This window comes from Anopheles cruzii, chromosome 3 (genome assembly GCF_943734635.1).
Source record: "Anopheles cruzii chromosome 3, idAnoCruzAS_RS32_06, whole genome shotgun sequence".
NCBI lineage: Eukaryota > Metazoa > Arthropoda > Insecta > Diptera > Culicidae > Anopheles > Anopheles cruzii.
Window position 1 is genome coordinate 9635932 of NC_069145.1, and position 27658 is coordinate 9663589.

At 53.0% G+C, this 27658-nt stretch overlaps 1 protein-coding gene across 1 annotated transcript in view; it reads left to right on the forward strand.

The window, feature by feature from the left end:
* The first annotated feature begins 3946 nt into the window (after window positions 1-3946).
* Window positions 3947-27658, forward strand: part of LOC128269798 (serine/threonine-protein kinase minibrain) — a 38320-nt gene continuing 14608 nt past the window's right edge. The window contains exons 1-4 of the mRNA XM_053007202.1: window positions 3947-4609; window positions 4700-5864; window positions 24412-24533; window positions 24628-24759. Coding sequence (XP_052863162.1) covers window positions 3947-4609; window positions 4700-5864; window positions 24412-24533; window positions 24628-24759 — 2082 coding nt within the window. The remainder of the gene's footprint in view (window positions 4610-4699; window positions 5865-24411; window positions 24534-24627; window positions 24760-27658) is intronic.

Sequence of the window (27658 nt, forward strand, 5' to 3'; positions counted from 1 at the left end):
GCTTACAGCTCCGAAATAGCGCAAAAAGGGACGCGACTGCTTACTGACCCGGAGCCGGAAAGAAACAACATCGCCTTCTGTGTCGGCACGGGAAACGGGACCTCAAGTGACGCTCCTCGTCCGAATGGGAAGAATTAGAAAAAAATGGCTCAAAACGACACCAACAAAACGGGGCTTCCGTTACGGGGTTTTGAGTTTTATTGTGTAAACTGTGTTCCAAAACGACGTCGTCCTCCGCGCCAACGAAGCAGCACCACCGTAATGGTCGCCCGGCACGCGCTGCTCATCCTTCCGGGCAGGCGAAGGTCTTTCTTTCAACAGTTGCTGGCGCTGATGGCTCCGTTCCAAACGATCCATGTAACAGGTCATTCGGGACTGTTTTACGCTAGATTAGGCGTCACCAACTGTCGGCCGAATCCTCGTGGCTCGTGACGGCACCGTCCGCCACGATCGAACGGTTCACGGTCACACCGTACCAGAGCGGATCCTTTATGCGCGATTCACGAACGACCGGGCGCCTCCATTAGAAGGTCGGGAAAATGTTGCTTTTCCCTGCAAGATCCCGCAGACGGTATTTTTAATTGGAAAGCAGTGAATAAAGTGCTCATGATGTTGAACACATTTTGGTGCCATTTGGCCTGGCCGACCTGTGATCAGATCCTGGTCAGGCATGGTCCGTTTTTCGCTTCGGACACACATTAAAGAGCTGCATTTGAGTGCATGCGCATTATATCCGCGGGATCGTTTCGCTAAACCCCCTTTCGGACGCCGCTCATGGAAATTCATTCATTGCCTCGGCGGCATCACCATCGTGTGGCGCAAGTAGTACGCGCGCGAGATACGTGGTGGGTCCTGGGCTGTGAACGTGTACAATTCACACCATGTTTCTCTGACATCGTTTGGTGGGATGAAAAATGAACAAACCCCCCCCCGGCCGGGTATCGATTACGGTGTATCGGTGCAAGATTCGGATCGCATTCTGTGGCTTCGACATGTGTGTAGAACTTCGTTCCTCGATCACTTCTATTGTGTCCTCTCGCTCTCTCTCTTTTGCTCTATGGCGACAGAAAATCGTAGTGCATTTTCGATGGCGGTGGACGGAACGGAAAAGACGTTTTTTGGCTCCGTAAACCCTGATTCATCCAAAGTTTTGGTCCTTCTCGTCGGGTTGCGGGAGAGAGAGAATCTCTTGCAAACGACACCACCACCAGCACCAGCACCAGTGGCGTTGCACACCTTGGAAGGTTCGGTTTAGATTAATGGCGACTCGTTGCGTCGGAACGGTCTCGAGAGGCGAGAGGAGAAGGCCTCGGGGGTTCGGTCCGGTCCGGTTGGTGGTCCGTTTGCAATCTGGTGACCCAATTTCCAACCTAAACCCCGAGCCTGTTCGTTGCATTCGAATGTTCGAATGTGGCGGTGAAGCTAGGGGCCCATGGCACAGGGGGTCGGACAAAGATAAGATAAACTCATCGGTGGAAAATGGGATCGATTACGGGAAAAACTGGTGACCCGTCATGAACACTCGGTCACGATACGCCCGCCCGAGTGCCCCAGGGTGGGGACGTTGGGACGACATTTGTGGCTTTACCAATGACGTGGGTTTTGTTTTTTGTTATTTCGCGAATAAACCATGAATGAATGGGGAAGCAGACTCTGTCTTTTTCCGCGAACCTTTACACGGAATCGAAGCACGGAACCATGTCAAAAACGTCAAAAAAGAGACAAAACAACTGAAATCGTAGAAAACATACAGGATGTCGTATTGGAAAATCGCCGAATCACTGAAAGAGATTTAGCATAAGGCCTAGCCATCTCATCATATATAACCAATATTTTAACTAAAGTCTTGGGTTTCAAAAAACTGTGTGCAAATGGGTACCTCATTCGCTAAAAATAGAACACATAAAGTGTATTTCAAACCATAAAAATGTGTTTTTCATATAGCGGCCAAGAACTTATTGACAACAACCTAGTACACTAAAAGAAGGTAGCTACGCCACACTACTGTCTAACGGATAAACAACGGAATTTGTTGGAATTGACTGAGCACCCCATCGATCAGGATCGATCGTGAAACACAGAGAAAGACACTTTGCGATGGAAAGGGAGAGAGATAGGGCCCCGGAAGGTCCGGCGCAATAACCGTTCGCAAAACGCAGTGACCTTTGTCGCTTCACTGTAGCTGAGTCGCTGTGTGTGTCTGTGTGTTAGTGACACGGGGTTTTTGTTTGCTCACCGCGCCGAGTTTGAGTGGCATTGTTGTTGTTGTTCCCGCTGACGTTTCTGTGCGATCGTCCCCACGAGGGGTTTGTTTACTTCGCTGCGCTGGACACACGCTGACGTCGATCCGATCCGATCCGATCCGTGGTGTCGTTGGGCCACACCGAGGATGCCAATGCCCGCCATTGTGTCCGGTCACCAACACGTACGCCATTTGGCACCCCCGCGGAGGGCGGGGGCGGGTGAAAGTGTCGTGTGGCGCGGTAGTTAGTAATCGTTGTGGTTGCATTAAATGCGCGTCAAAACGGTGGAATGTAAACTCTGTCGGAATCATCCGACTGAGCTCGTTATACTTGGCTGGGTCTGGGTGCGATTGATTGTCGTCCATCACGGACTCCTTCGATGGTTCGGTTCGAGCTGAGACAAGTGTGAGCATCGAAGTGAGCCTAGCGAGACGAGCTTGTTGGCATCGCAGCATTCATTGTTTCTCAGTTCGCTTCTTTTCTGAATAACCTACAAATAACTACTTCACACATCAAACACACGATACTAATAACCCTCTTTTTCTTTCCAATTTCAGGTTTCGATTTTTTGTCCGGAGGAAGCCATCATCACCGGGATCCTAAATGGATTCAAACGACCGCACGCTCTTTGTGACGAAGAAAGAAAATCACAAATCGTCCCCGGGATTTCGAAAGTTTCTAAGGAAGTTCGCCACCAGCAACACGTGAGCCACGGGCCAGTTTGCTGCCAGTCGAGTGATAGGGAAACCCCCTTTGGCAGTGCCGCCGTAGCGAGTGTGATTCAGCAGCGTTCCCCGAGCGCACTGGCCTGTAATCCACACGGGGGACGTGGCGAAAATGTGTCTCCTCTCCCCAGACATGGTTCTTAACATTACTGGTGACACACTCGCGCGGTCGCGTTAGCATCGGGCTTCCCGTCGTGCGTGCTGTGTGTGTTTGCGGTGTGTGTGCGATGCGCTTCCGGACGGTGGTAATCGCAGTGACCGCCGTTGAGTGGAACCGGAAGACATCGCAGAAATGATTTGTCCGTCGGCGCACGGTCATTGTGGTGACTTCGCGTGCTCGGGAAACGTTCCCACCACCCGCCAGTTAGCGCATCCGATTTCGATTCGCGAATGTGTGTTAGATTGGATCTCGGAATTGGATCCGCGGAAGGTTTTGTCGTTCACGAAGACACGACACGAAACTTTCCTGACATCCCCCTGTGTTTTCCGCGGTGTTCTTTAATGGTTGTGTTTGTTTTGTATAATTTTAGGTCCTCAAGCACCGCGGCTGTGTGTTCGATTTTCCGTTTGATTCATTGCGACTGAAGCCTAGCGCCGAAGCTAGCGGCCTGCCAAGGAAGGAAGCGGTGTGTAGAAGTAACCAGGCAACCAGGAGCCCACAAAGTGAAAAGTAGTGAGCGGAGTGAAATTGTACCATTTGTTTTTGAAACGTGTAACCCGACGACGACTACTACGACGAGGAGCTTCCTCACAAAGAGAAAGATAGAAAAAGAAAGAGAGAGAGAGTGTGTTTCAGTGTGTTTTGTGTACGCGTTGAACGCGTATAGGGTCCGTGCGTGCGTGCGTGAATGTGAAGGGTAGTGTGCGTTTGTTGTCCGCCCGGATCCGGGTTCCGCAATCGGCATTATTTGATGTGCAAACGGCGCGTGGCAGCAGCAGCGGCAGCAGCAGGTGGTGTGTCATGTGTCTGCCGGGGGCATGATAGTTTCCGTTCCTCAGCAGCTCCCTTCAACACTAACCTACACTAACGGAAGCGGCGGCGGCGAAGGAAACGGCGACGGCGGTAGTGCAGCTTATTACCACCGGCGTGTTGTGGGTGTTTGTGGCCGCACCAGCGGGCGGATCGATTGTGCTTCGACAAGGAGTCGTAGCAACACCAGCAACCTGTTGATCGGTGGCCACCGAAACATCATCAACAGCAGCAGCAGCAACAACAACGTTACCGAAAGCGTTGCCAGCGAAAGCCACCCCAACAGTAGGCCGTTGTTTGGAGAAGAAGACGCAGAGCGGAGTAGTGTGTTGGCAGAACTTGGCTCGGGTGGTGGCTATCGGCATTTTGCGAGCCAGTGGCGAATCAATCACTTCGCACCCGGAAACCGCGCCGGTTCTGCCGGTTCTGGTTCCGGTTCCGGTAGGGGAAGGAACATTAACGGAAGCATCACGAACGGTACCAGAGGCAGAGTGTGGTTTGCGGCGGCGCGACTGAATTGTGGTGGTGGTGCGTCCCCGGAGACACCCGCCGAAGTATTGGCAGGTGGTGGAGGTGGTGTGGTTGAAGGCGGCAGTGCGGGTTCCGGTGGAGGCTGCGGCGGCGGCGACGGTGGTGGTGGTACAGCAACAGGCGTCACGACGTCGACGTGGGTCAGTAGTGGCCAGCAGCAGCAGCGGCAGGAGCGGCAGCAACAGGAGCGGCATCGGCAGCGGCGGCGGCGGCGCGTCTCGTCACCGAAGACGGCCAGCTTCATACGCGTGAGCGGCGAGGCAGAAGGCATAGCAGGCGGCGGTGGTGGTGGTGGTGGAGGAGGCGGTGGAGGTGGTGCAGAAAATACTCACCGGCTACTAGGGGAAGGGACCGGTACCAGGCGGGTGGACCAAGAAGAGGAAGAAGCGGAGGAGGAGGAGGCGGGTGTGGAGTTCTTTCCGGCGACGACGTACGTCGGTGGTGCGGTGGGTAGTGGGCGCCGTAGGCACTTGGCCGTAGACACCACCGAACAGCGACCGAACCCGATCCCGATTCCGACCAACAACTTGCCACTGGGCCTCGCGGCGGGTGGCGGCGGCGGCAGCGGCGGAGGAGGCGGCTGCAGCAGTAGTGACAGCAACGTCAGCAGCAGCAGCAACTCGCGGAGCGTCGAAAGTGTCGGTATCCGAGGGGGTGGCGGCGGTGCTGGTGACCGTGGTGGTGGTGGTGGTGGTGGAGGAAGCAGTGCGAGCAGCAGCAGCAGCAGCACCGCCAGCAGCAGTGCCCACGGCATCGTTGCGTCGGTGGTTGCGGCCGGCGTTGCGGGACACTCGTCTTCCGGTGGCTCGGAGTGTGGCTGCGGACGCGGCGAGTTTCCGGCCGAGGACGAGGGTGGATCAAGCGGTAGCGGAGGGAGCGGAAAGCGCATCCTTGCCGTGAACCGCAACATCGACGATCTGCTGTTCGGCAGCGATCTGGACTCGCTGATCAACGACAACATCATCTATGGCTTCAAGTCGCTAAAGGTCAGCCAAGCGCACCTGCAGAGTCAGCTCGATTATCAGCTGCACCAGCAGCTCCAGCAGCAGCAACAGCAGCAACAGCAGCAACAGCAACAACAGCAGCAGCAGCAACAGCAGCAGCAACAGCAGCAGCTACCGTTTTATCATCATTACCACTCGAGTTCGCTGCATTTGTTGCAGCAACAGCAGCAAAAGGAGCATTTACTATCGCTACAATCTCAGCCACAGCAACAATCACCGCTGGTTGCCGCCAGCAGTGGCCTCCCGTCACTAGGCTATCAACCGTATCAGCATCAGCCCCTGCAGCAGCAGCAACCACACATTGGCAGCCATTGGGTCGAATCGGATATTATAGCAAGCAGCAGCAGTAGCAGCAGCAGCAAAATGTTGGCCGACAAAGCAAAACAGAAATGTAAGTACCTTTGCGTTTAACCGTCGTAGCTTCTCTTAAACTTCACCGTAGATCCTGCGGAAAGAGGACCTAGAAGAATGTGTAACCCTTGATTGTCCTTGATTGTAACCCTAACGATCGCAATGACGAATCCGATCGGTGGGCTGGGTGACGAAGATGACGTGCGAACTGATTAGATGGAAGCGCCACTCCGTGTTCAAGAAACAATGGTGTTCCGCCTTTAAGTAACGCAAACCGGGTCTGGGAAGGAATTAATATGAAAATCTGATAAACCCGATGGTTGATGGGGATTGATTCGCGGGTCGCCTATCTGCCCCGGAGACAACCTCGAGCTACGGATGGCCCGAAAACGAAAGCGGCCGGCCTTGCTGTCGGCTGATATCGGACTAAACTTTGTCGAGACGGAAACCGTTCCCACCACCATCTTCCGTGGCCGTCCCGTTTGTGGGTGGCCCCCGAAAAAAAGGACACAACGGTGAGTGCGGCCCACGCTCGTCTGAGAATTTACGCCCGCGCGTAAGAGGCGCGTAAATGCTAATTAAAACGCACACTGAAAAGGGGGACGCCTCCACGCTCGGCCACTCGCGAGATGCTACGGGACCGTGTTCCGTGGGTTTTCCCGAGGTGTAGGCACCTTTTTGGGTTACACTTTTCAAAAGGTCAGTTCTCCAGTTCTGGCTGGAGGTTCGAGTAGGAGTAATGTGCCTCATCCGGTTGGCCCACGGGTAACGCAAAGGGCAGTGTGAAAAGGAACTTAAAGTTGTATAAAATTACTACAACTTAGTTGCTTTTCGAGTTCTCTGCGAGTCACTGGAGTTATTCCTGCGACGCAGAGAAGAGTACCGGCCCCGGTCGTCTCAGGCATCTCCACTACCACCCAACAACAAAGGCACGCATCATCTTCGCCCGGTTCGTTCTTTGTTCCGGCACGGCCCGGGCACGACCCGCCTGGCGGACGAATCGATCGAGATGTAGTACAGGAAGGTGTTGGGCCCCAGCCCCATCACCAGGACCCTTTTTATTGCCATTTCTTTGTTGCCGACGTTGCTGGTGGGCCGTCGCTTCCGCCACTGTCATTCCGACGGATTTTCCCGGTTACTAACCTGCACCAATGCTGTCCTTCGTGGAGGCAGGCCGCCATGCTGCGGACAAGACGTTTTCCCAGCCGCCCCCCCATCAAAAGACGATTTTCCCGGACCCCGTCATTCGCACTTACGACGGCGGTGTGTGCCGGTGTGTGTGAGTGTCTTCCGGGAAGGGAAATCCCTAGGCGAATGGAGGCGCCCGGTCATCGTTGTTCGTTGCCTTTATTTGCCCAGGGATTGCGCGATTTCCGGTCTCCGGCGAAACAAAGACCGGGGGTGCGCCGGGGCCATTTGTCAGCTTGGCGCCGTGTTGAAGAGCGATCGAAATCAATTATTTCTTGACGCTTCCCAGCGGCGGTGGCGGTGGGTTCCAGCAAACACGGATCCTGGTGCGCTTACACTTTGAAGTATTACTGACGCACGATTTGAGCTTGAGCAGTCTATGGAAAGTGCGCGGGCATCGATCGAGGGGCCACTACTTCGGACAAACAAATGATTCGGCTCGGTAATTCAGCGGAAAAGAAGAGTTTTGATACTTTCGTCGAATTCATTAGCTTTTGGGGTAAGAGACTGTTCCCTCCGTTCCCCGTCTCGGGTTTGAGTTGTTTCGTTCCTCCGATTGATTCCCCGGCCGACCGGCCTTCCCAGTGCGCCGCAACATTGTTGCTTTCGGTTTTTGCAAACAAAGTTGATCGTTTGCTTTACTTGCTCTCCGCCGTGGTATGCCGTGTTCCTGTGCTCGGGGTTGGTTGGCACTTTCCCGGACGACCCGAACTCCTCGGGCAAGGCGTGGGAAGAGATTATGGAAGCTTTCCGAGGGCTTTTAACTTTCTTCGCAATCTCTCCGCTCGGGGGTCACTTTTTTGTTCTACTTCCGCGGGGCAGCGCATCCGCCTAACGTGTTGCAGTTGATGCTCGGTGGGCCCTGCCACGGATGCTGCTGCCCCGGTGTGTCATAACTGTTTTATGCCAACGCTTGTGTGCGCAACCTCTTCAACCAAAAGTGCAGCAAGCAAGAGGCCCTGGGATGGGAAAAGAAACCACATGAGCTCAGGAAAAAAGAATAGACTCACTCGACGACGCGAGGCGCGCGTGTCTCTGGCAATTTGTCACGGGTTGGCAGCATAACGCAGCGCGTTCGCCCGTGCTGTCCGCTGTGGACACTTACAATGTCGCTGCACCGTTTTATGTGAGGCGGCCGGAGTCGGGTGTGTGCAATAAAAGTGGTTGCGGTCGGTCCGATCCGCGGTACTCCGCGGTCATATAATTTAATATGTTGCCGGATGTTTGAAGGATTCCGGCTGCGGTTGCGTTATCTCTCGCTGGTTTGCTTCCGCGTCTGCTGGTTGACCTTGCCGGGAACTTAGACAACATGTCGGTCGCGCCGCGGTGTTCCATCGGAAAATCGAAAGCCGCTGTAAAAGGCGGTTTAAAGCAGTCAAATTGCGCGATTGCAGAGTGCTCAACTCAAGTTTCTGCCGTACTTTATGGTTTGAGGGCGACAATGTTGGAGAACGATTTTCTGTAACTTTGAAAAAAAATTGGGCTTGAGCTTAGGAATATGTTTGCTGCATTTAATTCGCTCGGACACGATTACGCTTTTATTATAAAGAACTAGCTGTTCCGGGCGCCCGTCACCACGCCTCATTTCATCCTCATTCCTCGATTATCCAGCGTTTCAGAGGATCGGACTTCCTGGGGAAGTATTCGATCGGTTTACCTTCTCGCTTCCCGTTGGTCTTCCTTTTGAGATGATCGGGTGACGTGACGATTGACGTATCCGACCGGCTTCCCTTCTCGCTTCTCGTTGGATAAATGCCAAAACTCGCACCAGCTGAATATGCCTCAAATTGCTTGAAAACTATCCGAGTTTTGCTGAAATTTACCATCAAACATTCGCCAGAATATTTTTCCTTCCCAAAACCTTCCACCTGCCGAATTTGGTTCGACAGACGGACAAACGTTCATTTTTATTATTATACGGATTTTGAGCAACTCAAACTGCTGTAGGCCTATAGGAAAACTCTCAGAGATCAGCTTTTGCGCCGAAGCTTCGGCGCATCAATTGTAGCACCGCAGGTACCGGATTTAGATTTATCAGTTTTTCACCGGCTTTAGCGGCAGCAGCAGCAGCATGGCGCCTCTTGTGTTTGATAGCCACACAGCACCTGCGACTGCTAGGTGTTAAAAGTCGCCCCTTCTGGGAACGGGGACAATACATCCTGGTAGTTGTTCCTGGAATTCATGTCGAAGCTTATCGCAACGCAACGCATACGCAGATCGGCGCCGATCGGTCATGAGGCGCCGTTCGAACGCCGGTGTGACGTAGTGCGCGACGTTGTTATCAGATAGTGACAGCACACTAGGGCTGCCACCACCCTGTGTGGCAATGTTGCACTGCGTCTCGCTGCCTGTTTGATGTTGTTGAAGGAGTGGAAGGGACCGCAACAGTTGGTGTTGTTATTTTTTCCCGCCAGTGCGCCCTTGTCATGTTTAACAACTTGTACGTCGGCGCTGCTGATGCAGCGCGCCTCGTCGCACGCCTGACGCGTTACTGCTGCTGCCGGGTGCCCCGGGGGAATCTCTCCAAGTCTTATCATCCGTCGATGCCGCCCCGGGTTGCTCGTGGTGATAGTGACGTGCGGTGTTCTAAGAAAATGTCGGTCATGGTCAAAGCGAAGACGCGAAGCCAATGCGACAAGCGGCGGTTCGGACCCATTATCTTCGCCGGTCGGGAAGCGTGAACGTTGCGCAATGTTCCTCATGTCGGCGACTAATTTTACCCGCTGTGCTGTGTGAAGTAACTCGGCCAGCAGCCAGTGCTCAATCGGGCAAGTATATTAGGAAACATTTTCGACCGGTGGACATCATAATAACCCCGCCAGCCCACCAAGGAAAGGTATGCGCGTCGATTGTCGATAAGTGCAACTGCAACGGGTGGGAAAAGCTATTTTAATTCTTCCGTACAAGGGCCCATTAAGGCCGGGATTGATGTCTTTCAAAATATTTACACAATTTGAGGGCCACGCGGCGTGGAAAAGAATTTAACTGGCGCTCTCTCTCGCTCCCCGTTCGGTCACTTGCACAGTTTACGATGTCATAAATGTACTGTCTGGGTTTTTTCTTCTTCTTTTATATGATATACAACTGAGATGCCCGGAAGAACCGGTTCAGGTCGGGTTTTCCGTCGCTGTGAAGAGAGCAGAGAGAGGCTGTAAGCACCCCGGAATGTGTTGCCACCGATGGTCCTAACCCTTCCTGGGTTAGATTTGGTTGGATCCTTTGCCGAGCCCACTGATACGGCTGCGGCTAATTCTCGAGTGCCTTCTGTATAACCGAAACTAAGCCTGCTGTCAATCGAGTGCCTCTCTCTGTCTCTAAGCATTGTGAAACAGTAGTAATTCCTTTAACAATTCTTTGAGAAAGTACCTTCTTGAGTGCCACCATTTTAACACAGCTGCGTGCGCTCTCTGCGCGATTTAAGAAGACTTTGCGGCCAAAAATAAATCCCCCTCTTAATGGGTCAACTCTTTCGTTTCCCTCTTTGTTTTTTTTGTTTTTTTTTCGCGCCAGATCGCAACGATCGCACTCCCGACCGATCGTCGTCGATTACGTCGGAGATCGCATGGCAAGCATAGTTCGTTCGCCTCTAACCAACGGGCGGCGGCGGCGGCGTCTTCCTCTATAATTAAACTGGGAAGTGCAACACCTTTGTAGAGGGGAGACCGAACGGGGGGACCCTATTCTCTGTTTTTTTTCGGCTTCCCGGTTGTGCTGCTTCAGTTTCGAGTTAAATTCGGAAACATGCTCTTCTCTCGCGCCATGTTTGGGACGGAGGCACAGCGCAGCACTCGACACTGTCGCGAACCTTTAACGGTGGCGGCCCGGCGATTGATTGACGATCTGCGATCGTTGATCGCCGATTTTTAATGGCGCCCCACGTGTGCGTGTGGCTGCAGGAAGGTGTGGGCCAGCTTTTTATGGGGTAACGTGATACAAATTACAACATTATTTCGCACACCGCCCCGATTGCCCGCCCGCCGCAGGATTTTCGTGTCGCGAGTTGGCATCCCGTTGATCGAACGTTTCGGCAAAGAAGAATCGTAAAAAACGGTTTTATGTTTTGCTGTTCGATGTTTTGCCATATTTGCACCATTTTATTGCACAACAACACACTACACCATATATTAACAATTGACGGATCCTCGATCGGCGATCGCCGTTTTTGCGGGTCAAAGTACAGTCAAACCGGGCCGGCAAAAGTTGACCGTTCGGTTGACGCTACAATGGGATAAGCAAACGTCGCCTTTCGTTCACACCTTCGCGGTTTCGGCCGACCTGAAACACGATCCGGTCGCGCGGTACTAAGGCGCATCGCACAAAGCAAAAGAGGGCAGCTTTATTTCATAACCATTATTTGGGTTGGGTGGGTTGGTCCACTATTCCCAGTGTCATTCCCGTTATCATTTGGACGCAAAATGACCGCGCTTGGTGGGACGCCGTGCCGCGCAGTGTCGGTGTATTTTCGGTAGTAGTCCAGGTCCAGGGAGGATGTTGCGTAGAAGATGTGTTTGCTTTACCCGTTTCGCTCGATGATCAGCGCTGCACGATGCGCGTGACCACAGCGATGCGCACTTTGGGCCACTCCCCACTGATTTGTTTGTTAGTTTGTTATGGAATCAGTCGGAAAAATTAATCATTAGTTTGTCTCTTGTAGGTTATTCTCGAAAAAAAAAAAAAAAAATTGAAAGCAAACATTTAAAGTTCTATGCAAACAATTCGTGTTTTTAGATTGATCGACTGGACTGTCCTACACTTTTTGACAAGAATCCGGAACAAAATGGAATCCTGCACTCAATATCCCCATAAGGAAAACGGCGTACTTTTTGTTTCGAAGTCTCGTGAACTCAGCCGGCTCTTGGCAAGTCGTTGTGCATTTTGTACAAAACATTTGTATTATTTTCAAAATTCTTCAAAGACAATTTATGTACAGAGTCCCAAAATGCACAATACACGAAGACTGTGCCCCACCGGGGGGTTCAATTTATTGGCCCCCTGCCGGGCCGGTTTATCGTTCGGTAGCTCCCCAAAAATGATGCCTTGGAAACTGGGCGACCAAAAGTGTGATTTAATGAGGTCAACGGGGCTCAGTCGGTTGATAGGCTGAGGCCCAGGCGAAGGCATCCAGCAGCAGGGCACCATTGACTGACCGCTGACCGTAGTTGTTAGGTGCGTACCCGAACACTGCGGCTGCGGCCGATAACGGGGACCTATCAGGAGCTGCTGCCTCGCACCTCTCTTATCGGTTCGCGCACATATTGTGTAATATACGGCCAGACTTTACGCGGGTCAAAAAAACCCCTAAAACTGAGCTGATACGATGGATGATGATGATGCGACGATGACACTTGGTTACAGCCGTCGTCATGTCGCGCGTCGTCGTCGTCATGGCACTTGAGAGACAAATCAACGCGTGCGCGTGATCTGGCTTCGTTTGGCTTGCTGTGACGTACTGCTGAAGTCCGGTAGTCCGGTATCTTGCCGGCGGCTCTCTCTAGTTCACCATGACAACACGAGTATGACAAGTTGCGAGGGCAAGTCCGTACCCGCAATGCTGCTGCTGGGCATATACGTCAAACGGCACAGCACGTGAACGTGCGCTGAAATTAAATCGGGTGGGATTCCGGGCAGGTATTTCGCGTCGGTGGCGGCGGCGACGGCGATGCATGTCTTCGCGAGATAAGAAAGTGGGTTGTTGCGGCGGTCTAATCGTGGAACATCGGGATCGGGAGCCCCGGGTTTGGTTGAGGGGGGCCTTTTCGGACACTCGTTTTCGTCTTCCGTCACGCGTCAGAGTCAGAGTGCGCGCCCGCGAATGGAGCGCGGAAGTGAGTCGCGATTTTTGAGACGGACACGCGAAAGGCCGATGACGTAGGAAACGTGTTGCTTTTTCTCGGGCCCCGGCGCAGGATCTCCGCCGTCTTCTGCGGCGGCGGCGGCGGCGGCGACTCTGTTGCCGGACGCGCGTTCATGCTCTATTTTTGGCTGTGGACGCTCGATTTTTAGCGCATCCAGAGTTGCGCTGATGCTGGTGCTGCTGGTGGACTGCGCTTCTTGTTGCTACGGGCATTCAAATGGCCATGGTTCGTCTGGAATAAAAAAAATCAATCTAATTTAATGTTGTGTGTCTTCGCGAAATTTCCAAATTATGTGTAGAGCGTGTTCTTCGGCTGTCGATGTAGTGTCGCGTCGATGCAAATGATCGATGGCCGTCGCCGCCGCCGGATCCGTGCCAACTCGAACTTTCGCGACAAGGCCAGCGACCTTCAAAGCCAGTGACCAGGCTGTCTCCTTTCTGGGCAACTAAAGAAGGTTAAAACAAGACCGGCAAACGTGAGAAGGTTTCTTCAATACTCAAGGACCCCACTGATGGGGATTGTGGCACAACGATGTCATTAGGTTAGCTTTGGTTGCTACGATTAACGGTGTTTATCCACGGTAACCACGATGGATTACCCCCGCTGATAGAGCAGTCGGTAACGCTCTTCGCTGTCAGCGCAGCTGGCCGTGGTTCGAATCCCGGGATCGGTTGTAACTCAACCGGTCATGGTTTCGATTCCCGATACCGGCGTGACAGGGGGGTTGGCGCGGGGCTAACAATCCCGTCCGTAAAAAATTAAAAGTTACAGAAGAGCATCAGAGATTAACATTGTCTCTGGTGCCAGGCCAAGACTGCTCAGCGGTTGTAGCGCCAAAAGAAGAAGAAGAAGAAGAACCACGATGGATTCAAATTTTGACAGCATCTCCACGCGTCGGACGGTGTGATTGTGGTCAGGGGAAGTCGGAAAATTGGTTCGCTCTTTGCCATTTTGTACAATTGCGTGTACAATTTAATTCCAGCACTCCTTTTTTTAGTATGGCTCAGAATCGATTAGCTTATTGCGTCGCGTGTGTTGCGCTTTTGGAAGATGTAGACACACCAATGGCCGAATCACCGCCGAATGGTGATGAATGGTCGCCCGGTCCGCCTTCTGGTTTGTGTGTGATTCAGCGAGCCAAACCTGTAATGGAGGGGGAGAACCCCTTGAAAGACGACAAGGCGCATGTTAAGAAAGCACCTCGAGAAGTGCACCCAAGTGCCAAACAGATGTTGAACCGGATCGGCCCACTGCGACGGCGTCCGACAACTTCCTGTTTCGAAGGGGAGGAGGATGTGCAGTGTTCCACAGTACGCGATCGGAGAGATGAGATCACCACACAAAAAGCTGACATCCAGGGCTAACGTTCTTCAACCACGCCTGGCGGTGGGTAGGCCGATAACCTGAACGGATGTCAACGGCCTTACCGAGGCTGCGCTGCGCCGATCTAATTCGCACACAGGGCCAAGAAGAAGACGAAGGACGAGTGTTAATCGGTTTGACAGTTGGGGTGTCGGGGCGAAGAATCAGGAAGCCCGCCGCCCGAGGTAGGTCGAGGCCAAACTGCAGACTCTGCACTATGGTGGGCGTTGTCACGAGGGTCGTCCAGTCTGGACATGGATCAATTCTTCAATTTTATTGACACAGAGAGAGGGAGAGAGAGCGCGCGCGTTTCCTTTGTCCCATTCGTCCCATCAGCGGCCACAAATTGGAAACTCAAGACGTTGCGCCGGGAACGAATGCAGTCCTGGCCGTGTTTTCTCTCGGCCTTGTTGTTGGTCGGGGAGTGCGTCGATGAACGCGTGACACTCTCGAAATAAATCCTACAACGAAACGAAACGGTTGAACGAGTCTTGGTCGGGCCGCGTGTTGTTGGTGTCGCGGTTGTGTCGCAGCACGAGTGTCGGTGCCGGTTGTGTCGGTGGAGCAGGCTCTTTGTGGGGCCACCAGTCGCGATTCGCGTCCAACACGGAACGGTCGTCGCGCTGCAGAATGATCGCTGATCGCGTGCCGCGTGGTGTTGTGGTGCCGGCGAACGAAAGTCTTGGATTCTGTTGAAGTTTCCCTCAAGAGGAGGCCAACCACGGGTGTTTCCAGAGCGCTGTCTGGAGTTTGTGACGATCGCAGAGTGTCCTGAGTTCGCGGTTCGCTTAACGGTTCCCAAATCCTCGGAAAATACAGAAATCGGATACAGCACAGACTGTGGCAGTTACACCGCGAGTCCCACTCGAGAGAGCATTACTTAATCGGAGGCCGACCGACCGACGTGCGGGCGCGGGTTGCATAATTTTCTGTCATTGCGTTGGCTCGGTGTGTCTGCTGCGGTCGTGTCGTCGAGGGCGTGAGAAAGTAAAAATAAACGCTAGATCTTAGCGTCTCAGCCTTTGGGCGATTAGAAGTCGCTCGCGCGCCTCCTCCGTCTCGGTTCCTCGTCGTCATCGGCGGAGTCTGCGTCTTGTGGTGCGGCCGATTCTTGCGCGCGCGGTTTTTGCCTTCTTTCGCAACCTTTAGCAAGAGAGAGCGCGAGAGGAGCACGCACAACGCAATCGCAACCTTCCCGGTACAGGTCAGGTACCGAAAACCGCAACAACCAATAGTGTCTGGGCTGGTTGGGCTGACTCCGTTGGTGCCACGGGTCATGATAATAATAGACAGCCGCTGCTGTGTGTGCAACATCATCAGGCTCTGTGGTGCGTGCGCGTGAGCGTGGTGGGCGTCCAGCCCGTCCCCGGGGGGGGGCCCACAATCTGCGGTGTGAGATATCGTGCGCGATCATCTTCCTCAGTGAGACTGCAGACCAGACGTCACCGGAGAGAGTAATCGTGGAAAAAGTAACCAAAAAGATGACTAGTGCGGCGCTGTGCTACATTTCGTCCTCGACGCTCACGCAATCCTGGCCGTCGCAGGACGATTACGGTGAGTAGTTTTGTGGACGGAAGGACGGAACAAAACACCTGTGTTTGGAGGAGGACCACAATCTGTTAGTTGTTTGTCGTCCTGTGGATAATTCCTTCGAAGGAATCGAGCTCAAATTGTGTTTGGCGGATTGTGCCAACAGGATCAAAATGAAACATTGTTTGGCATTTCGTTGAGTGATTTATAGTAAACAAATATTAGAAAAATAAAAATATCAGTATCGCGAACCCGCTTGGGACATAGTTTTTCAGGATGTCACTGTTAGGAGCCACGGGGCCATCTGCGGACGACGCAGATGGAGCGCGGAGTGGAGTACCGAAGTTTGACCGTCTGCAACTTCTTACCTTCCAACTTCTTCAAACTCGACCAGCAGCAGCAATCCTTTTGCCACCTTGCTAAGACTGCGGCCCAAATGGTGGCCTCTGACGACCTCGGTTCGCTTCAACGTGCTCGCTCTCGGCCGGGGGAAAGGATTCGACGGGGGACGGTGGACAGACTGTTGTAGCATAAAACGTCGTCGTAGCGTCGTCTGCCGGCCCGCCGCGGGCGGTGGTCGTTGTTGTGTCTGGGTTGAATCTTTTATTTGGAACATCGGCCAAGACATCATCATCGACCCTTCAAACGCCCGGCCAACGTCTGCTGTGCTACTTCTTGCGACGGGAGTTCGCAGGGTTTTAGATTTTTACACGATACCACCCGAGGCTCTTTTAGGGTTGTTGGGAAGGGGGCCATAAGAAAGCGGGAGCTATGGTTTGCAGACGCTACAGGGACCCAGTGAGTGGCTCCGTTGTTCCCAAGCGAGCGCGCGAAATAATAATAAAAAGACTTTACGACTTTTCGAATCGGGCGGTCCACTTCTCGGGGGGCCGTTAGCCGTCGGTGTTATCGATAGCGTTATGATTGTGTTCCACATTATGATGATGATGGCTCGATGCGCGCGGTGTCCGCATAATGATAGCCACCGTGAGCAATGATCCTGCCCGAAATCGTTTCGTTGCATCAAACGACCCTTGACGCGACTGTCCAGCGCCGGCGACCATGGCCATGGCAGTAAGTACGTGTCGCTGAAATCATGTTTTTCTTGGCTGCGCGATGACTTGACTATGCTGGACCCCCGGTAAAGTGTAACGGTTTCAGGATTTAAATTAGTCACCGCCACGTGTGCTGAGGTTGTTGGCCAATGTTTCTTTCGGTAAAACGATCCCAACGTCGCCTTACGCGACAGAGAGTAGAGGTTGTTGGATGCTTTGGATTTCGGATCTCAGCGGAGCGGCGGAGAGTTTTTTTTCGCTCGGAAATGAGCTTCCTGCGAGGCTGCTACCTGGCCGATGGTTTGATGTCTTCAACTTTCGCGCCCACCAGGAGACCCACGGAGGGCTCTATTTATGTGGTACCACCTCGTCGGTCGCTCGGTCGATTCAATGTGGGTATTTTCCGGAGCCCGTCTGTTGTCGATTCGCGGGTTCGCGACTTCGTGATGGAGACACCCGGTGGCGGGTGTCGGTAGTGTCGCCCGCTGGTTCCCTCATTGCCGTCTTGTCGTTGATGATGATGACGTTGGCAAGACGAACGACGAAAGGATGTAATGCGCCGCTGGAGTACCAAAAAATATCTTACCACGGTGTCGAATACCAGTTGGGTTGAAGCTGAAAATAGGCAAGCGAGAGGCGAAGGCTACTGTGACGATTATGAGAACGGAGGTCGGAGTTGAGTTGAACACACCAAGTTACAGAACCATTCGATAATCGTCATCAATTGCAACAGTTTGATAATTTTATTACTTTTACTTGGGCAGCGTTATCAGTTACAAGGCTCCCAGTTACATCTGCGGACACGAACCACCTCTACTCTTTATTTGGGTCATTCAGTACTGTGGTGTCTGCCTTTCGCTGTCTTCCCAGCTCCTTGTCTAGCAACAATTATTCCATGCACCTTCCTTCTTCCACTGGAGTTGTGACGTCACCAATCCTTGACGCTTTGGGATGATAATTTGCGGGAAAAATGAATCGGAAAACACACACACCGGCGGCCGGCGCTGGCTTGCTTGCTTGGGGTTTGCAGATTCGATTGCGGATCACCATCTAAACATTTTCCGGGAAAAAAGGTTTGTTGGGTGGGAATCAAAGGAAACACCCTACGATAGGTATAGCGGCCGGGGAGCACCGAAATCCGGCGTTTGCAGATCGTCGTCGTCGGCTGCCGACGTCTGTCGTCGACGTTCAGTGATGCACGACGTCCCCCCGCTTGAAGGAGTTGTGGCTAGCTGCGGGGGGAGGATGCTTACCGCGGCGACGATGGTAAGATGCTGTAGACGGAATGGATGAACCATCCCCGGGGGCGGGGTGACGGGGGACGGTTGTCTAGACGGATAAAGAAACCGGAGAACCGGAAATACTTGATTGAATTACATTCGTCGTCGTCGTCGTCGTCGTCGTCTGTTTTTGCTTTTGCCCCCTGTCTTTGTCGTGATTTCTTTCTTCTGGAACTCGTCCCGATTCGTCCCAATGGCGGGCGGAAGTTTTCGACCACCTTTCTGTCACCCTCTCTCTCACTCGCTTTCTTTCACGGCCCCTATTTTGGGGCTTGGTTGTTGCTAGGTCGTGAGAGAATGGCGGGAAAAAAAACCGTACGCAGCAGAGTACAGTACGTCGGGTGGTCCGGAATGTGGCCGGCCGATCCGGCTTGTATTACACGTTGTACAGGGTGTCCAAGTTCTCAGCTTCAGCTTCTCAGCCGAAGAACGAATCAGCCAAAATCCGCACCACACAGTCACTCGTTGTGGGTGCATTGGCTTCTCTTGCACGATGTACTTGCACTGTGCGGTAAAAACGGCCAGAGATTGAAGCTTCTATATCCATAAGTCCGTGACTATAGGCTGCATTTCCAGCCTCGTGACTGGGCCTGTCTGTGATCAAACATCTGTCAGCTGTCCACCTGTCAAATTGTGTTGCGTCGTTTGGTTTGTGTTTGACAGCCACTGACAGTAGACGATGGTGATGTAGGCCAGTAGGAGATGTTGCCTCAGCGGCCTCAGAACCTCTGAGCGAAAGAGCCATCGACATCCATGACTATTTCTTGGTGGAATTATCATTTGAAGCCCTCACTTAGTCTCAGTTGGCCTTGGTTTGCCATTCAAGCCACTGCAACCTAGTCATTTAAAGGAAGAAAGCATTTACGCCAACGTTCGACAAAGTGATGTTGTCGCCTGCCTACACCGAATCCGGCGGATCGGTTCTTCGCTCCACGCACCGGCTCGGGTTGGTGGAGACACTTCACGTAGCAGAAGAGGTCCGCGTGGGTCACTTCCGTCCGACGTGGGGATCGCGTAGGATGCCGGTTTCAGGCTACCGTCAGTGGCCGCCAATGTGTGTGGGCTAACTGAAGGTTAGGAACAGTAAGTACTCGGTGACTAGTAGCGTTTTGGGCGTCCTCTCCCCGGGGGATATGACGTTGACAATCACGGATCCGTGTCTAACGGATTTGGTGTCGTAGTTCTTTGTCTGGGTTCGATTTCCCAACCTGTGCTGTGCTGTGCGGGTCCATTTTTAAGTTCGCCTAGCATTGCCGCTTCCGGGGTTACTCCGGGTTGTGCGATCGTAAGAAAGAAGGATATGGCCATCAGAGCGACTAAAGGCGTGTTGCATTTCCGGCGTGTGCTGTTGCACTTTTCTTGTGTCGCGTTGGTGTGGAGCATCGTATTTTTAACTCGCCTTTATTATTAGCGCGCTCTCCACTCGCGCCGGCGGCGGCGGCACATTCTTTGGAGATGAATTCTTCGGTCCTCCTGTTTCCGTTTGTTTTCCGGTGGGAACTGAATTCTACGAACCTCTTTCTGTGTGCCAAGTTTTATCACGTCTCTTATTTGCCGCACAGGACAATGATCCTTGCTTGCGGAAGGAAATGGGCACAGAAACGGGCGCACCGACCCGCCCACGTCTGGAGGTCACTGGTCGCGTCACCGTTAAGACGGATCGTGAAAATCGTGTGGATGGATTTCAACATCAGCCGGCGTGATCGTGTGTCGTCGTCGGCGTTTCGGTTGTTGGCCCGAAACGGAACCGGTGGTGGGCAGCCAGCCGGCGGCCGGTCGGTCGGTCGGTTGGTTGGCCGGCTGAGAGTGGAATGAGTTATGAGTCTATTTTTGAACCCGTGACTTCATACACTGGCACCCACACCGAACCGCGCGCACGTTGGTTGTCTCTCCTCGCTAACCCCGAACCACGCCATGTGGCGTCATGCCCCAAGGCGGGGGCTTGGACTGGTGGACAAATTAATTTGGAAAATGCCCAGTAGGTGGCGAGAGATTTGAGATCGGTTCGGGTTTGTTTTACAATTTTAATAACCATATTTTTTTACCTTATTTTTTTTTAAATCGTTTGTGTAATCCGATCATTTTTAATGTTTTGTTGGAATTTTGCTAAAATGTTGGTGGGGTGTCGCGATCGGGTGACGGTTCGTAGGATTTTCCCGGGCACGGAGAAGAGCGCGCACATGATAAGAGATTTATGTTGGCTGGCGTGTTCCGTGCGGAGTGGTGGGAAACCGTGACGCGCGGGGGACACAAGTAGGTTTTTCGTAGCCCCCAGACTCGGACACAGACTCGGTAAATCATTGTTTGGCGTTTGCACCACGGGGTTGGTCCGGGGTCCGGGTTGGTAAACATTAGCGCCCAAGTCTGTGGCCCAGTCTGGAGCGCGTAGGCGAGCGCAGGATGAGTTGGCGGTTGCGAGGGTGCTGCTAGTCATCACGCTGCTGCCGCCGATGTTGACCAAGCATGCTTTTTACCATATGGCAGCGTCTCTGGACCACAGTCGGATGGGTTTTTCTTGGGTTGAGCGTCGGGCGCAGCGGAAGATGGAGTTGCATACGATCGGCGGGTTGAAATTACAATTTTACAAGTATTTTAAAAGAGTCTCCGGTAGAGATACGATACGAAGTTACGTGATCGTAGATTGACTGAAATTTTTTGCACATTTCCACCCCAATTTCGTTTGTTGAAATATAAAACCTTTTTTCTTCGACAAAACTTATTGTAACAAAGTTCGCTTGCAACATAAATTCGCCGAGGAGAGTCTAACTTTGCACCACCACAGTGAGAAAGGTCTCCCCACGGCGGTCCCATAGTGAGTCAGCGTGAGCGGCCTCTCATCTCATCACTTACTGAGAACGAACTGTCAAATGAAACTGTCGGCAACCTCAGCAGGCCTGTTTCGGTGCATTTTGGTTCGTGGAACGTGAATGGTTCGCGAATTCGTAAAAAACCATTCAATTCAAGGCTTAAGATAAATGGTCAATGTACCGAGGTGGCTAGCCGTCGGATCTTCCGGAGCGAAGAAGAACAGACAGACGGTGGGCGGATGCATGGGATAGGAAGTCCCCTGTCTGTGTGTGTGCGTTGCGAAAAAGCGGGCGCGAAGGTGTATGAGGATAAAAATAGAGCAAACATTGCGTCGTGTTGCGTTCCGGCGGTCGCAGCCGCGGCCGGTGGTTGTCGTCGGTGTCGTCGCGCGGTCGTCTGGCGACCGTTGGTGGTTTCGGAGATTAGCTCGCCGCCAAAGAAAGCAGCCATTTTCTCGCTATTCTCCTCCGAGTGTGTGGTGTGGATGACGTGTGCCGGTTGAGGGCTTAGCCCAACCCACCGCCGGTCCACCGATCTATGCGAAACTCTCTCGCCCTAAACCCGACCAACCAGGGGGAAGGAAGGGCACACCATTTTTTGCGTGGCCGGCCAACTGGTATAAATAGGCCTGGCGTTGTGTGCCCGAAGAGAGCGGTGGGAACCATTGGGAAACCTTTGCCTCTGCCCGAGGACGGTATAGGAAACGTAGGTGCGCGCGCGTAGGTGTGGACAGGCAGGCGTGGGAGGGCCTCCGTGGCACAGGCTGACACCATCATCATGCTCCGTGCTCCATGCTGATGTACCGTTTCTTTGCGCTGGATGACGTAGGTGATGCAGTTTTTTTTCTTGGCTGTCAACAACGACCAGAACACGACGACGGTCATAAGGAAGTGGAAGCGGTTCGGTTCGCGAACCGCGAACAGAGAGAGAGAGAGAGAGCGCGTGAAAGAGATGCTAGGAAGAAAGGAAATTCCACGGAACCGGTTTGCCTTGGCCGCGCACCGCACGGTAAAAGCGAACGCAAAGCCGTACAGAGTGACAGTAAGTAGTGACTCTTGGCTAACGAGATCCGATCCGATCGTTTTGCCGGCCCGTCCGCGGGCTCTCTCTCTTGAGAGAGAGAAAGAGGTGGCCACAAACACCAGGACTTCCCTTCTCACAGACAGCGCACAACGTGAACCTTCTTCCTGTGTGCGGACGATTTCCGCAAACTGCACCATCGATCAACAGATCATAAACTCCTAAAACTTCCTATTAAAGTCACTTCTGGCTTAGACGTTTAAAGCACCCCGTCCGGACGCTAAGATGTTGGATGGCTTTACCTGTAGGCGCTCAAGAAATCCCCGTGTCCCATTCTTAGACCTTGTTCGCTTCCGGACATCTGCTGCACCCGAGCGACGTTGACCCCTTGGAGCCCACAGAAAGCACAAGAAGCGGCCCTCTGGTGGCCCTGTTTTGGTTTGCCGGGAGGCTCACGTGTAAGGAAACAAAAAAAGACCCAAGAAGACTCACGATCCACACGCCGCCACTTGGACGTCTGCGCTGAAAAATCTTCGCCGAGCGGCCTCGGTGCAATGATTAGCGAAATTGGCCACGACAGCTGGCCGGCTTCCGGTGCAAATCACCCGTTCGGGCGGTCCGGGTGCCGTTTCGGGTCCCCCGGGTGGTCCCAAAATCAATCTAACGTCAACAGCTGCGCGCGTCGTCGGCCCCCGGGCCGAGAACTGGGCCTTCGTTTTGGGCTAGGCGTGCTGGTATTAAATCTTTCCTTATGTGGTCTTATGATGAACCCCTCCACCACCAAGACGAAGGCATGCGGGCTGCAGCCGTCGCGTGGGGTCTGGGTTTTTGGGGTCGCTGGTTTTCGTTGGTTTCGTTTTTGTCCCAAACATTTATTCGCTTTCCGCGCGTTCGGTCTCTCCGGCGATGGCAATTTTCGGGTTCTGCAAATCAGTTTGACACGTTTGTGTCGCGAACACAATCCTCTCACCGTACGGATGTGATCTGCAAGGTTTTGAGTTCTCGTGTTTAGTTTTTTTTACTTTAATTTACTAACAAAATAAAGGGCTTTATTACTTTTGATGATAGCTCAAAACTCTACTCTACTTCATTGCGGGTGACTAAGATACATCCGTCGTTTACATTTTATTTGTATCTTTTACATCAAACGAACCGCCGCACTGAATTAAAACCATAAATCATCGTATTGATCCGCTTCGGGTCTCAGCCGAATCACCCAAAGCGAAAAAAAAACAAAACTCCGAGCAGCATGAGAAGGTTCCGTGGCAGGTTCCGTCCGGCCTAATATCTCTATCGGCGCGGCTACACGTTTGTGTGTGCTTGTGTGCTCTCTGTTGTGGGGAAGATCCGGTTGTCGATCGTCATCTCCCGGCCGGTCGGCGTGTCTCGTTAGCAACAAACCCCCGGCATTAGAGAAATCAGAGGCCAACAAAAAAAAGGGGAAGAAAAGATCCCCACCTGCGCCGGCGCAACGGGCAACAAAAAAGGGGAAACAATCATCGATCTCCGAAAGCGCGCGGCTTTTTTTCTGGTTCCGTTTCGTCGACTGCCGTTGAGAGAGCGCGAGCGCAGCGATCAGTAACCACGCGGTCGATCGAGATGACGCCAGCGGATGATGATAATCATGATCCGGTGAGAGAAACCGAGAGAGAATGGAACAGCGCTGCTACGGTGAGAAGGGAATCTCACGCTCTCACGCTAACGATGATCGGTGGAAGTGTTTCGACTTTGGCCGTTGGGGAAGTGGTACCTCCATTGGGGCCAAGCATGCCAAGGAATGACTCACGCTCCGTGGACGACAACTGGCATCGCTATGATTGATTGGAAGGCGACCCTTCACAGAATATCCTTTTTTTATCCGCAGCCTTATGAACATAACATTTTAGGAAAAATAAATGAAAAGCCCCTTTATTAAGATGCTGCCAGATGATGCTCAAGACGCGGGATAAACTCGCCTCTTAATCTTTCTGGGTTGGGTTCCGATTCGAGCCGCACTCACGCTCAGCGCTCAGCTTGCTTGCGCGAGATCTTTCGATCTTCGCGAGCTTTCGCGGAACTCACACTCGCTCACTATGGTGTGTCACGCACATATGCAAAAAAGCATGAAGCCCCGGGCCGCGCACACACCGAGGAGCCAGAGAGGGGTTCGTTCACCTTGCTTCCGGCTTAATTGCTGCCCGGTTGTTGTTGTTCGGCATCTTTCAAGCCGCGAGACACTTTGGGCGCGATGTTTTGGAGGGAAAAGGAATGCATGGCTCTGCCTTCTGGCGGTTCTGGCTTCTTCTGCTCCGGGTTGCCAGTGGGTTTCTCCGAAGTGAATCGTATAAGGAGCTGCTTGATTGAAAGGTCGATTCTGCGAAAGGTCAGCTCTCGGCCCGAGAGTCTCATGAAGCCGAGAAGAGCGGGCCACAGTCGTCTGTTCAATTTCATGTCTTCAACCAAGTTGACAGTTATTAAAACCAAACTTTTCTTTGATTTCTCCTTTACAGTAGCAGCACAATTTGCATCCGGAAATGTTCCTGACTCAACGCGGCAAAGGCATCATGCGCCGCTCTACGGAAGACTGGTTACAGAAGAACACTTACCTGCCGTACATCGTGATATACACCAGGTGAGTGGCCCGATCGGGCCCGGTGGGGAGTTCACAACCCAAACTCCTTTGCAACTCCTTTTGAACCCATATTCTTTCCGTCTTATTTGTTCAGCGTTCGATAAGTCCATCGACCGATATTCGGGCGATGCAAGCCCGGATACCGTCGCATTTTCGAGACCCAGCGACAGCCCCACTGCGGAAGCTGAGCGTCGATTTGATCAAAACCTACAAACACATTAACGAGGTGAGTAAAATCCTTTCTGGATGGATGGAATTCCTGTGTGGCCCCATATTTTTCAGCCACATTCAGCATGAGGAGGGTGGCCATGGGGTCTTACCGCGACGCCGCCAATGTGCGTGAACACAATGCTTAATACTCGCTAGCGCAAGAGCAAGTCCCAAGGATGGTGCCAACCATCTCGCACGTACCGTACATTTAAATCGGTTGCCAAGCGGACGCGGACGGTGCGATGAGTCAACCGGTGGCAAGGCTCTCGCTTCAAGGATAAGTAGAAAAAGTGCCAACGGGGGAACGAAAAAAAAACCTTCGCTGCCACTTGACGACAAACGAACCACTCCGGGCCGGCCGGACCGGCCAGACCGGACAACGGCCGATTTGTTGGCGCCAGCGTGGGTCCACCAGGAAGTGGATCGTTTTAGGTTTTGGCCGGGCACGCCGGGTGCGGCAACATGACGCAGTTAAAAGCAGCAATCGAACGTGAGCCGAGGCCGCGCGAGGATTATTGCGTGTGTCTTGGGCGGGGAGGTTGATGGGAAGGGTGGACATTCTTCAAGCCGACTGGAGCCTTCGATGAAAAATGTTTCCACTGTGTCCCCGGGTCTTAAGGAGGTGGTGGTGCTCGACCGGCGCTCGGAACGATCCAGCGAACGTGGCAAGCAATGGGCGAATCGTGTTCATTAGAGAGAGGTCCGTCCGTCCGTCCGTCCCTTCCTCGACCGATGGCGACCGGAACACAACGGACGGACGGACGCTCCGAAAGGTGCCCACAACGAGGACCATGGACGAACGGAGCCAAAGAAAGAGCGAGAGAGAGTGCCCGCGCGGGCACCATAAAGTTTAGTAATCACCAATCATTCGGCTCAAGTGGTGTCGCACTCGGGATGGGCGAATCTCTCGGCTCGGCTCTTCGGCGGACCTTCTTCTTCCGTGTGTCCTCCGAGAGCAGCAGCAGCATGCAATTATTTTCAAGCACCGGTCAGCTGTTTTATTGGTCGCTCGAAAAGAATAAAAAACCTCGCACACGCGGGCGCCGTTTGCAAGATCCTTGCCAAGAGGCTGCGCCGGCGGAGGAGCGAAAGTTCGGCGAAGTCGTCGTTCCCCGTATTGTCGCACTTGTTTTTTTTTTGGTGAATTTTGCAAAATGACAAGCAGCGCGCCCTCTTCTCGAAGAAAGCAATATGGCGGACGCTTCCCCCGGTCCGGACGGGTCGGGCCGACTGACAGCAGCCGGAAGCCGGAACCCGGAAGCAAACAAATGGTTAGAAACATATTGGTTTACCGTTGGCCGGCGCTTTCCCTCAGCGGCGCGGTCCACATTCTGTGCGCGTGCATTCCGCGCACAATTTATCACCGCAAAGTGACGGCGGAAGAAATTGAAATTCACCACGCTTCCGGAGGGGTGGTGGTGTGCGTGCAGCAGATCCATCCCACCCGTGCCGGGGCCCGGTCCGGGACTGTGACAGCAGGGGCGGCTCCTTTCATTATTGGAATTTTAATGTAAATTCTTGCGCCGCATTTTCTCAGCACAAGGATCCGATTACGTCGCCCCGGGGACACATCGCCGGCGAAAGGATTTTCTTCTGTGCGTGTGCTGCGTGTGGTTCCCAGGGGTCGGGAAGTGTCCGGAAGAAAAAACTGTGTCCAATTGTGTGTGTGACCCCTCCGCCCGTAAATCGCCCGTAACGTGTACCGAGCCGTGCAATTGTCCGGTGACCGACAGAGGACGCTAGAAAAACTGATGATGAATCGATCGGCCCTTGGACCTTGGCTTTTAACTGTGGGCCATCTGGTTCAGCTCTCGGCGTCGGAGGCTGCCGGAAGGCGGGGAAGACCATTATTAACTGTTACTTCCTGGCCACGGCACACTTGTCCGGGTCGTTACTGGCCACCACCAGGCACACACACACACAAACGCTCACTCCATCAAACGGCGGCGACGGTGACGACGGAGATATGAGATGTGCTGCCAGACGAGTGGAGTGGACGAGTTTCGAAGTTAATGAGAAGCTCAAGTAGGGCCTGCCCCACGTCAAATCGATCCGCACCGCATCATTCGCCGGTTCGCTTATTGCTGGTTCGTTCCGGTTATTACTCACCCTTACTTGCACCGTTTGCCGGCCTGAATTCTTCCGGGTGTCTCTTCGTTCGTTTCCCTTTATCGCTTCTGTCGGTCGGTCGGAGTCCGTATTCAGTTTCCTACGAATTGATGACGAATTATTGACCACTTGTGGTCTATTGGTGAGGTCGACCGGCCGGCCCTTTCCCCGATTGCCGATCGCCATTTGGTGGTGCCGGTCGGAGGCGGAGCGACTATTTGGTTTGTGCGCCAACCAACCAGGCGCCTCCATCGTGGGCCACCGTGGATTGGACCCAAAACAATTACTGACCGAGGAGCGTTTCCTGTGCGTGGAGCGTTTCGTTTCCTCAGGCCAAAAGGTCGCTTCGTAAGCGCGCGCCGAAGACGAATTCGAAAAGGACTTCAATTAGACAATCATCTTATTTTCCAACATTGGCTCCTTCGCATACACTTCGTCCAGGGTTTCGTCAAGTTTCCAGCTTTTCTAATAACGTCTACAAAATAGAGGATATTTGTTTGTGACAGTAACGGATGGCCAAAGTACTGAGGTCACTGAGATGTGATATTAGTAGCAGTGGCTTCTACGATCTCCGAACACAAACCGAACGCCGCACCACAGTTTGACAGAAGTCAACTGACAGATGCTTATTGACAGAAGTGTCAATAAGTTGAGTGTCAAATTAAAATCCTGGAAACGCAGATTGTCACAGAAACTAATAGATTGTAATTGTAATTGTTTGTAGATTGTAGATGCATCCTCATATGAACGTATCCATTCGTTCTCGATCTTCGATGTCTTTTACATTGGTTTCTGATCTCGAAGCA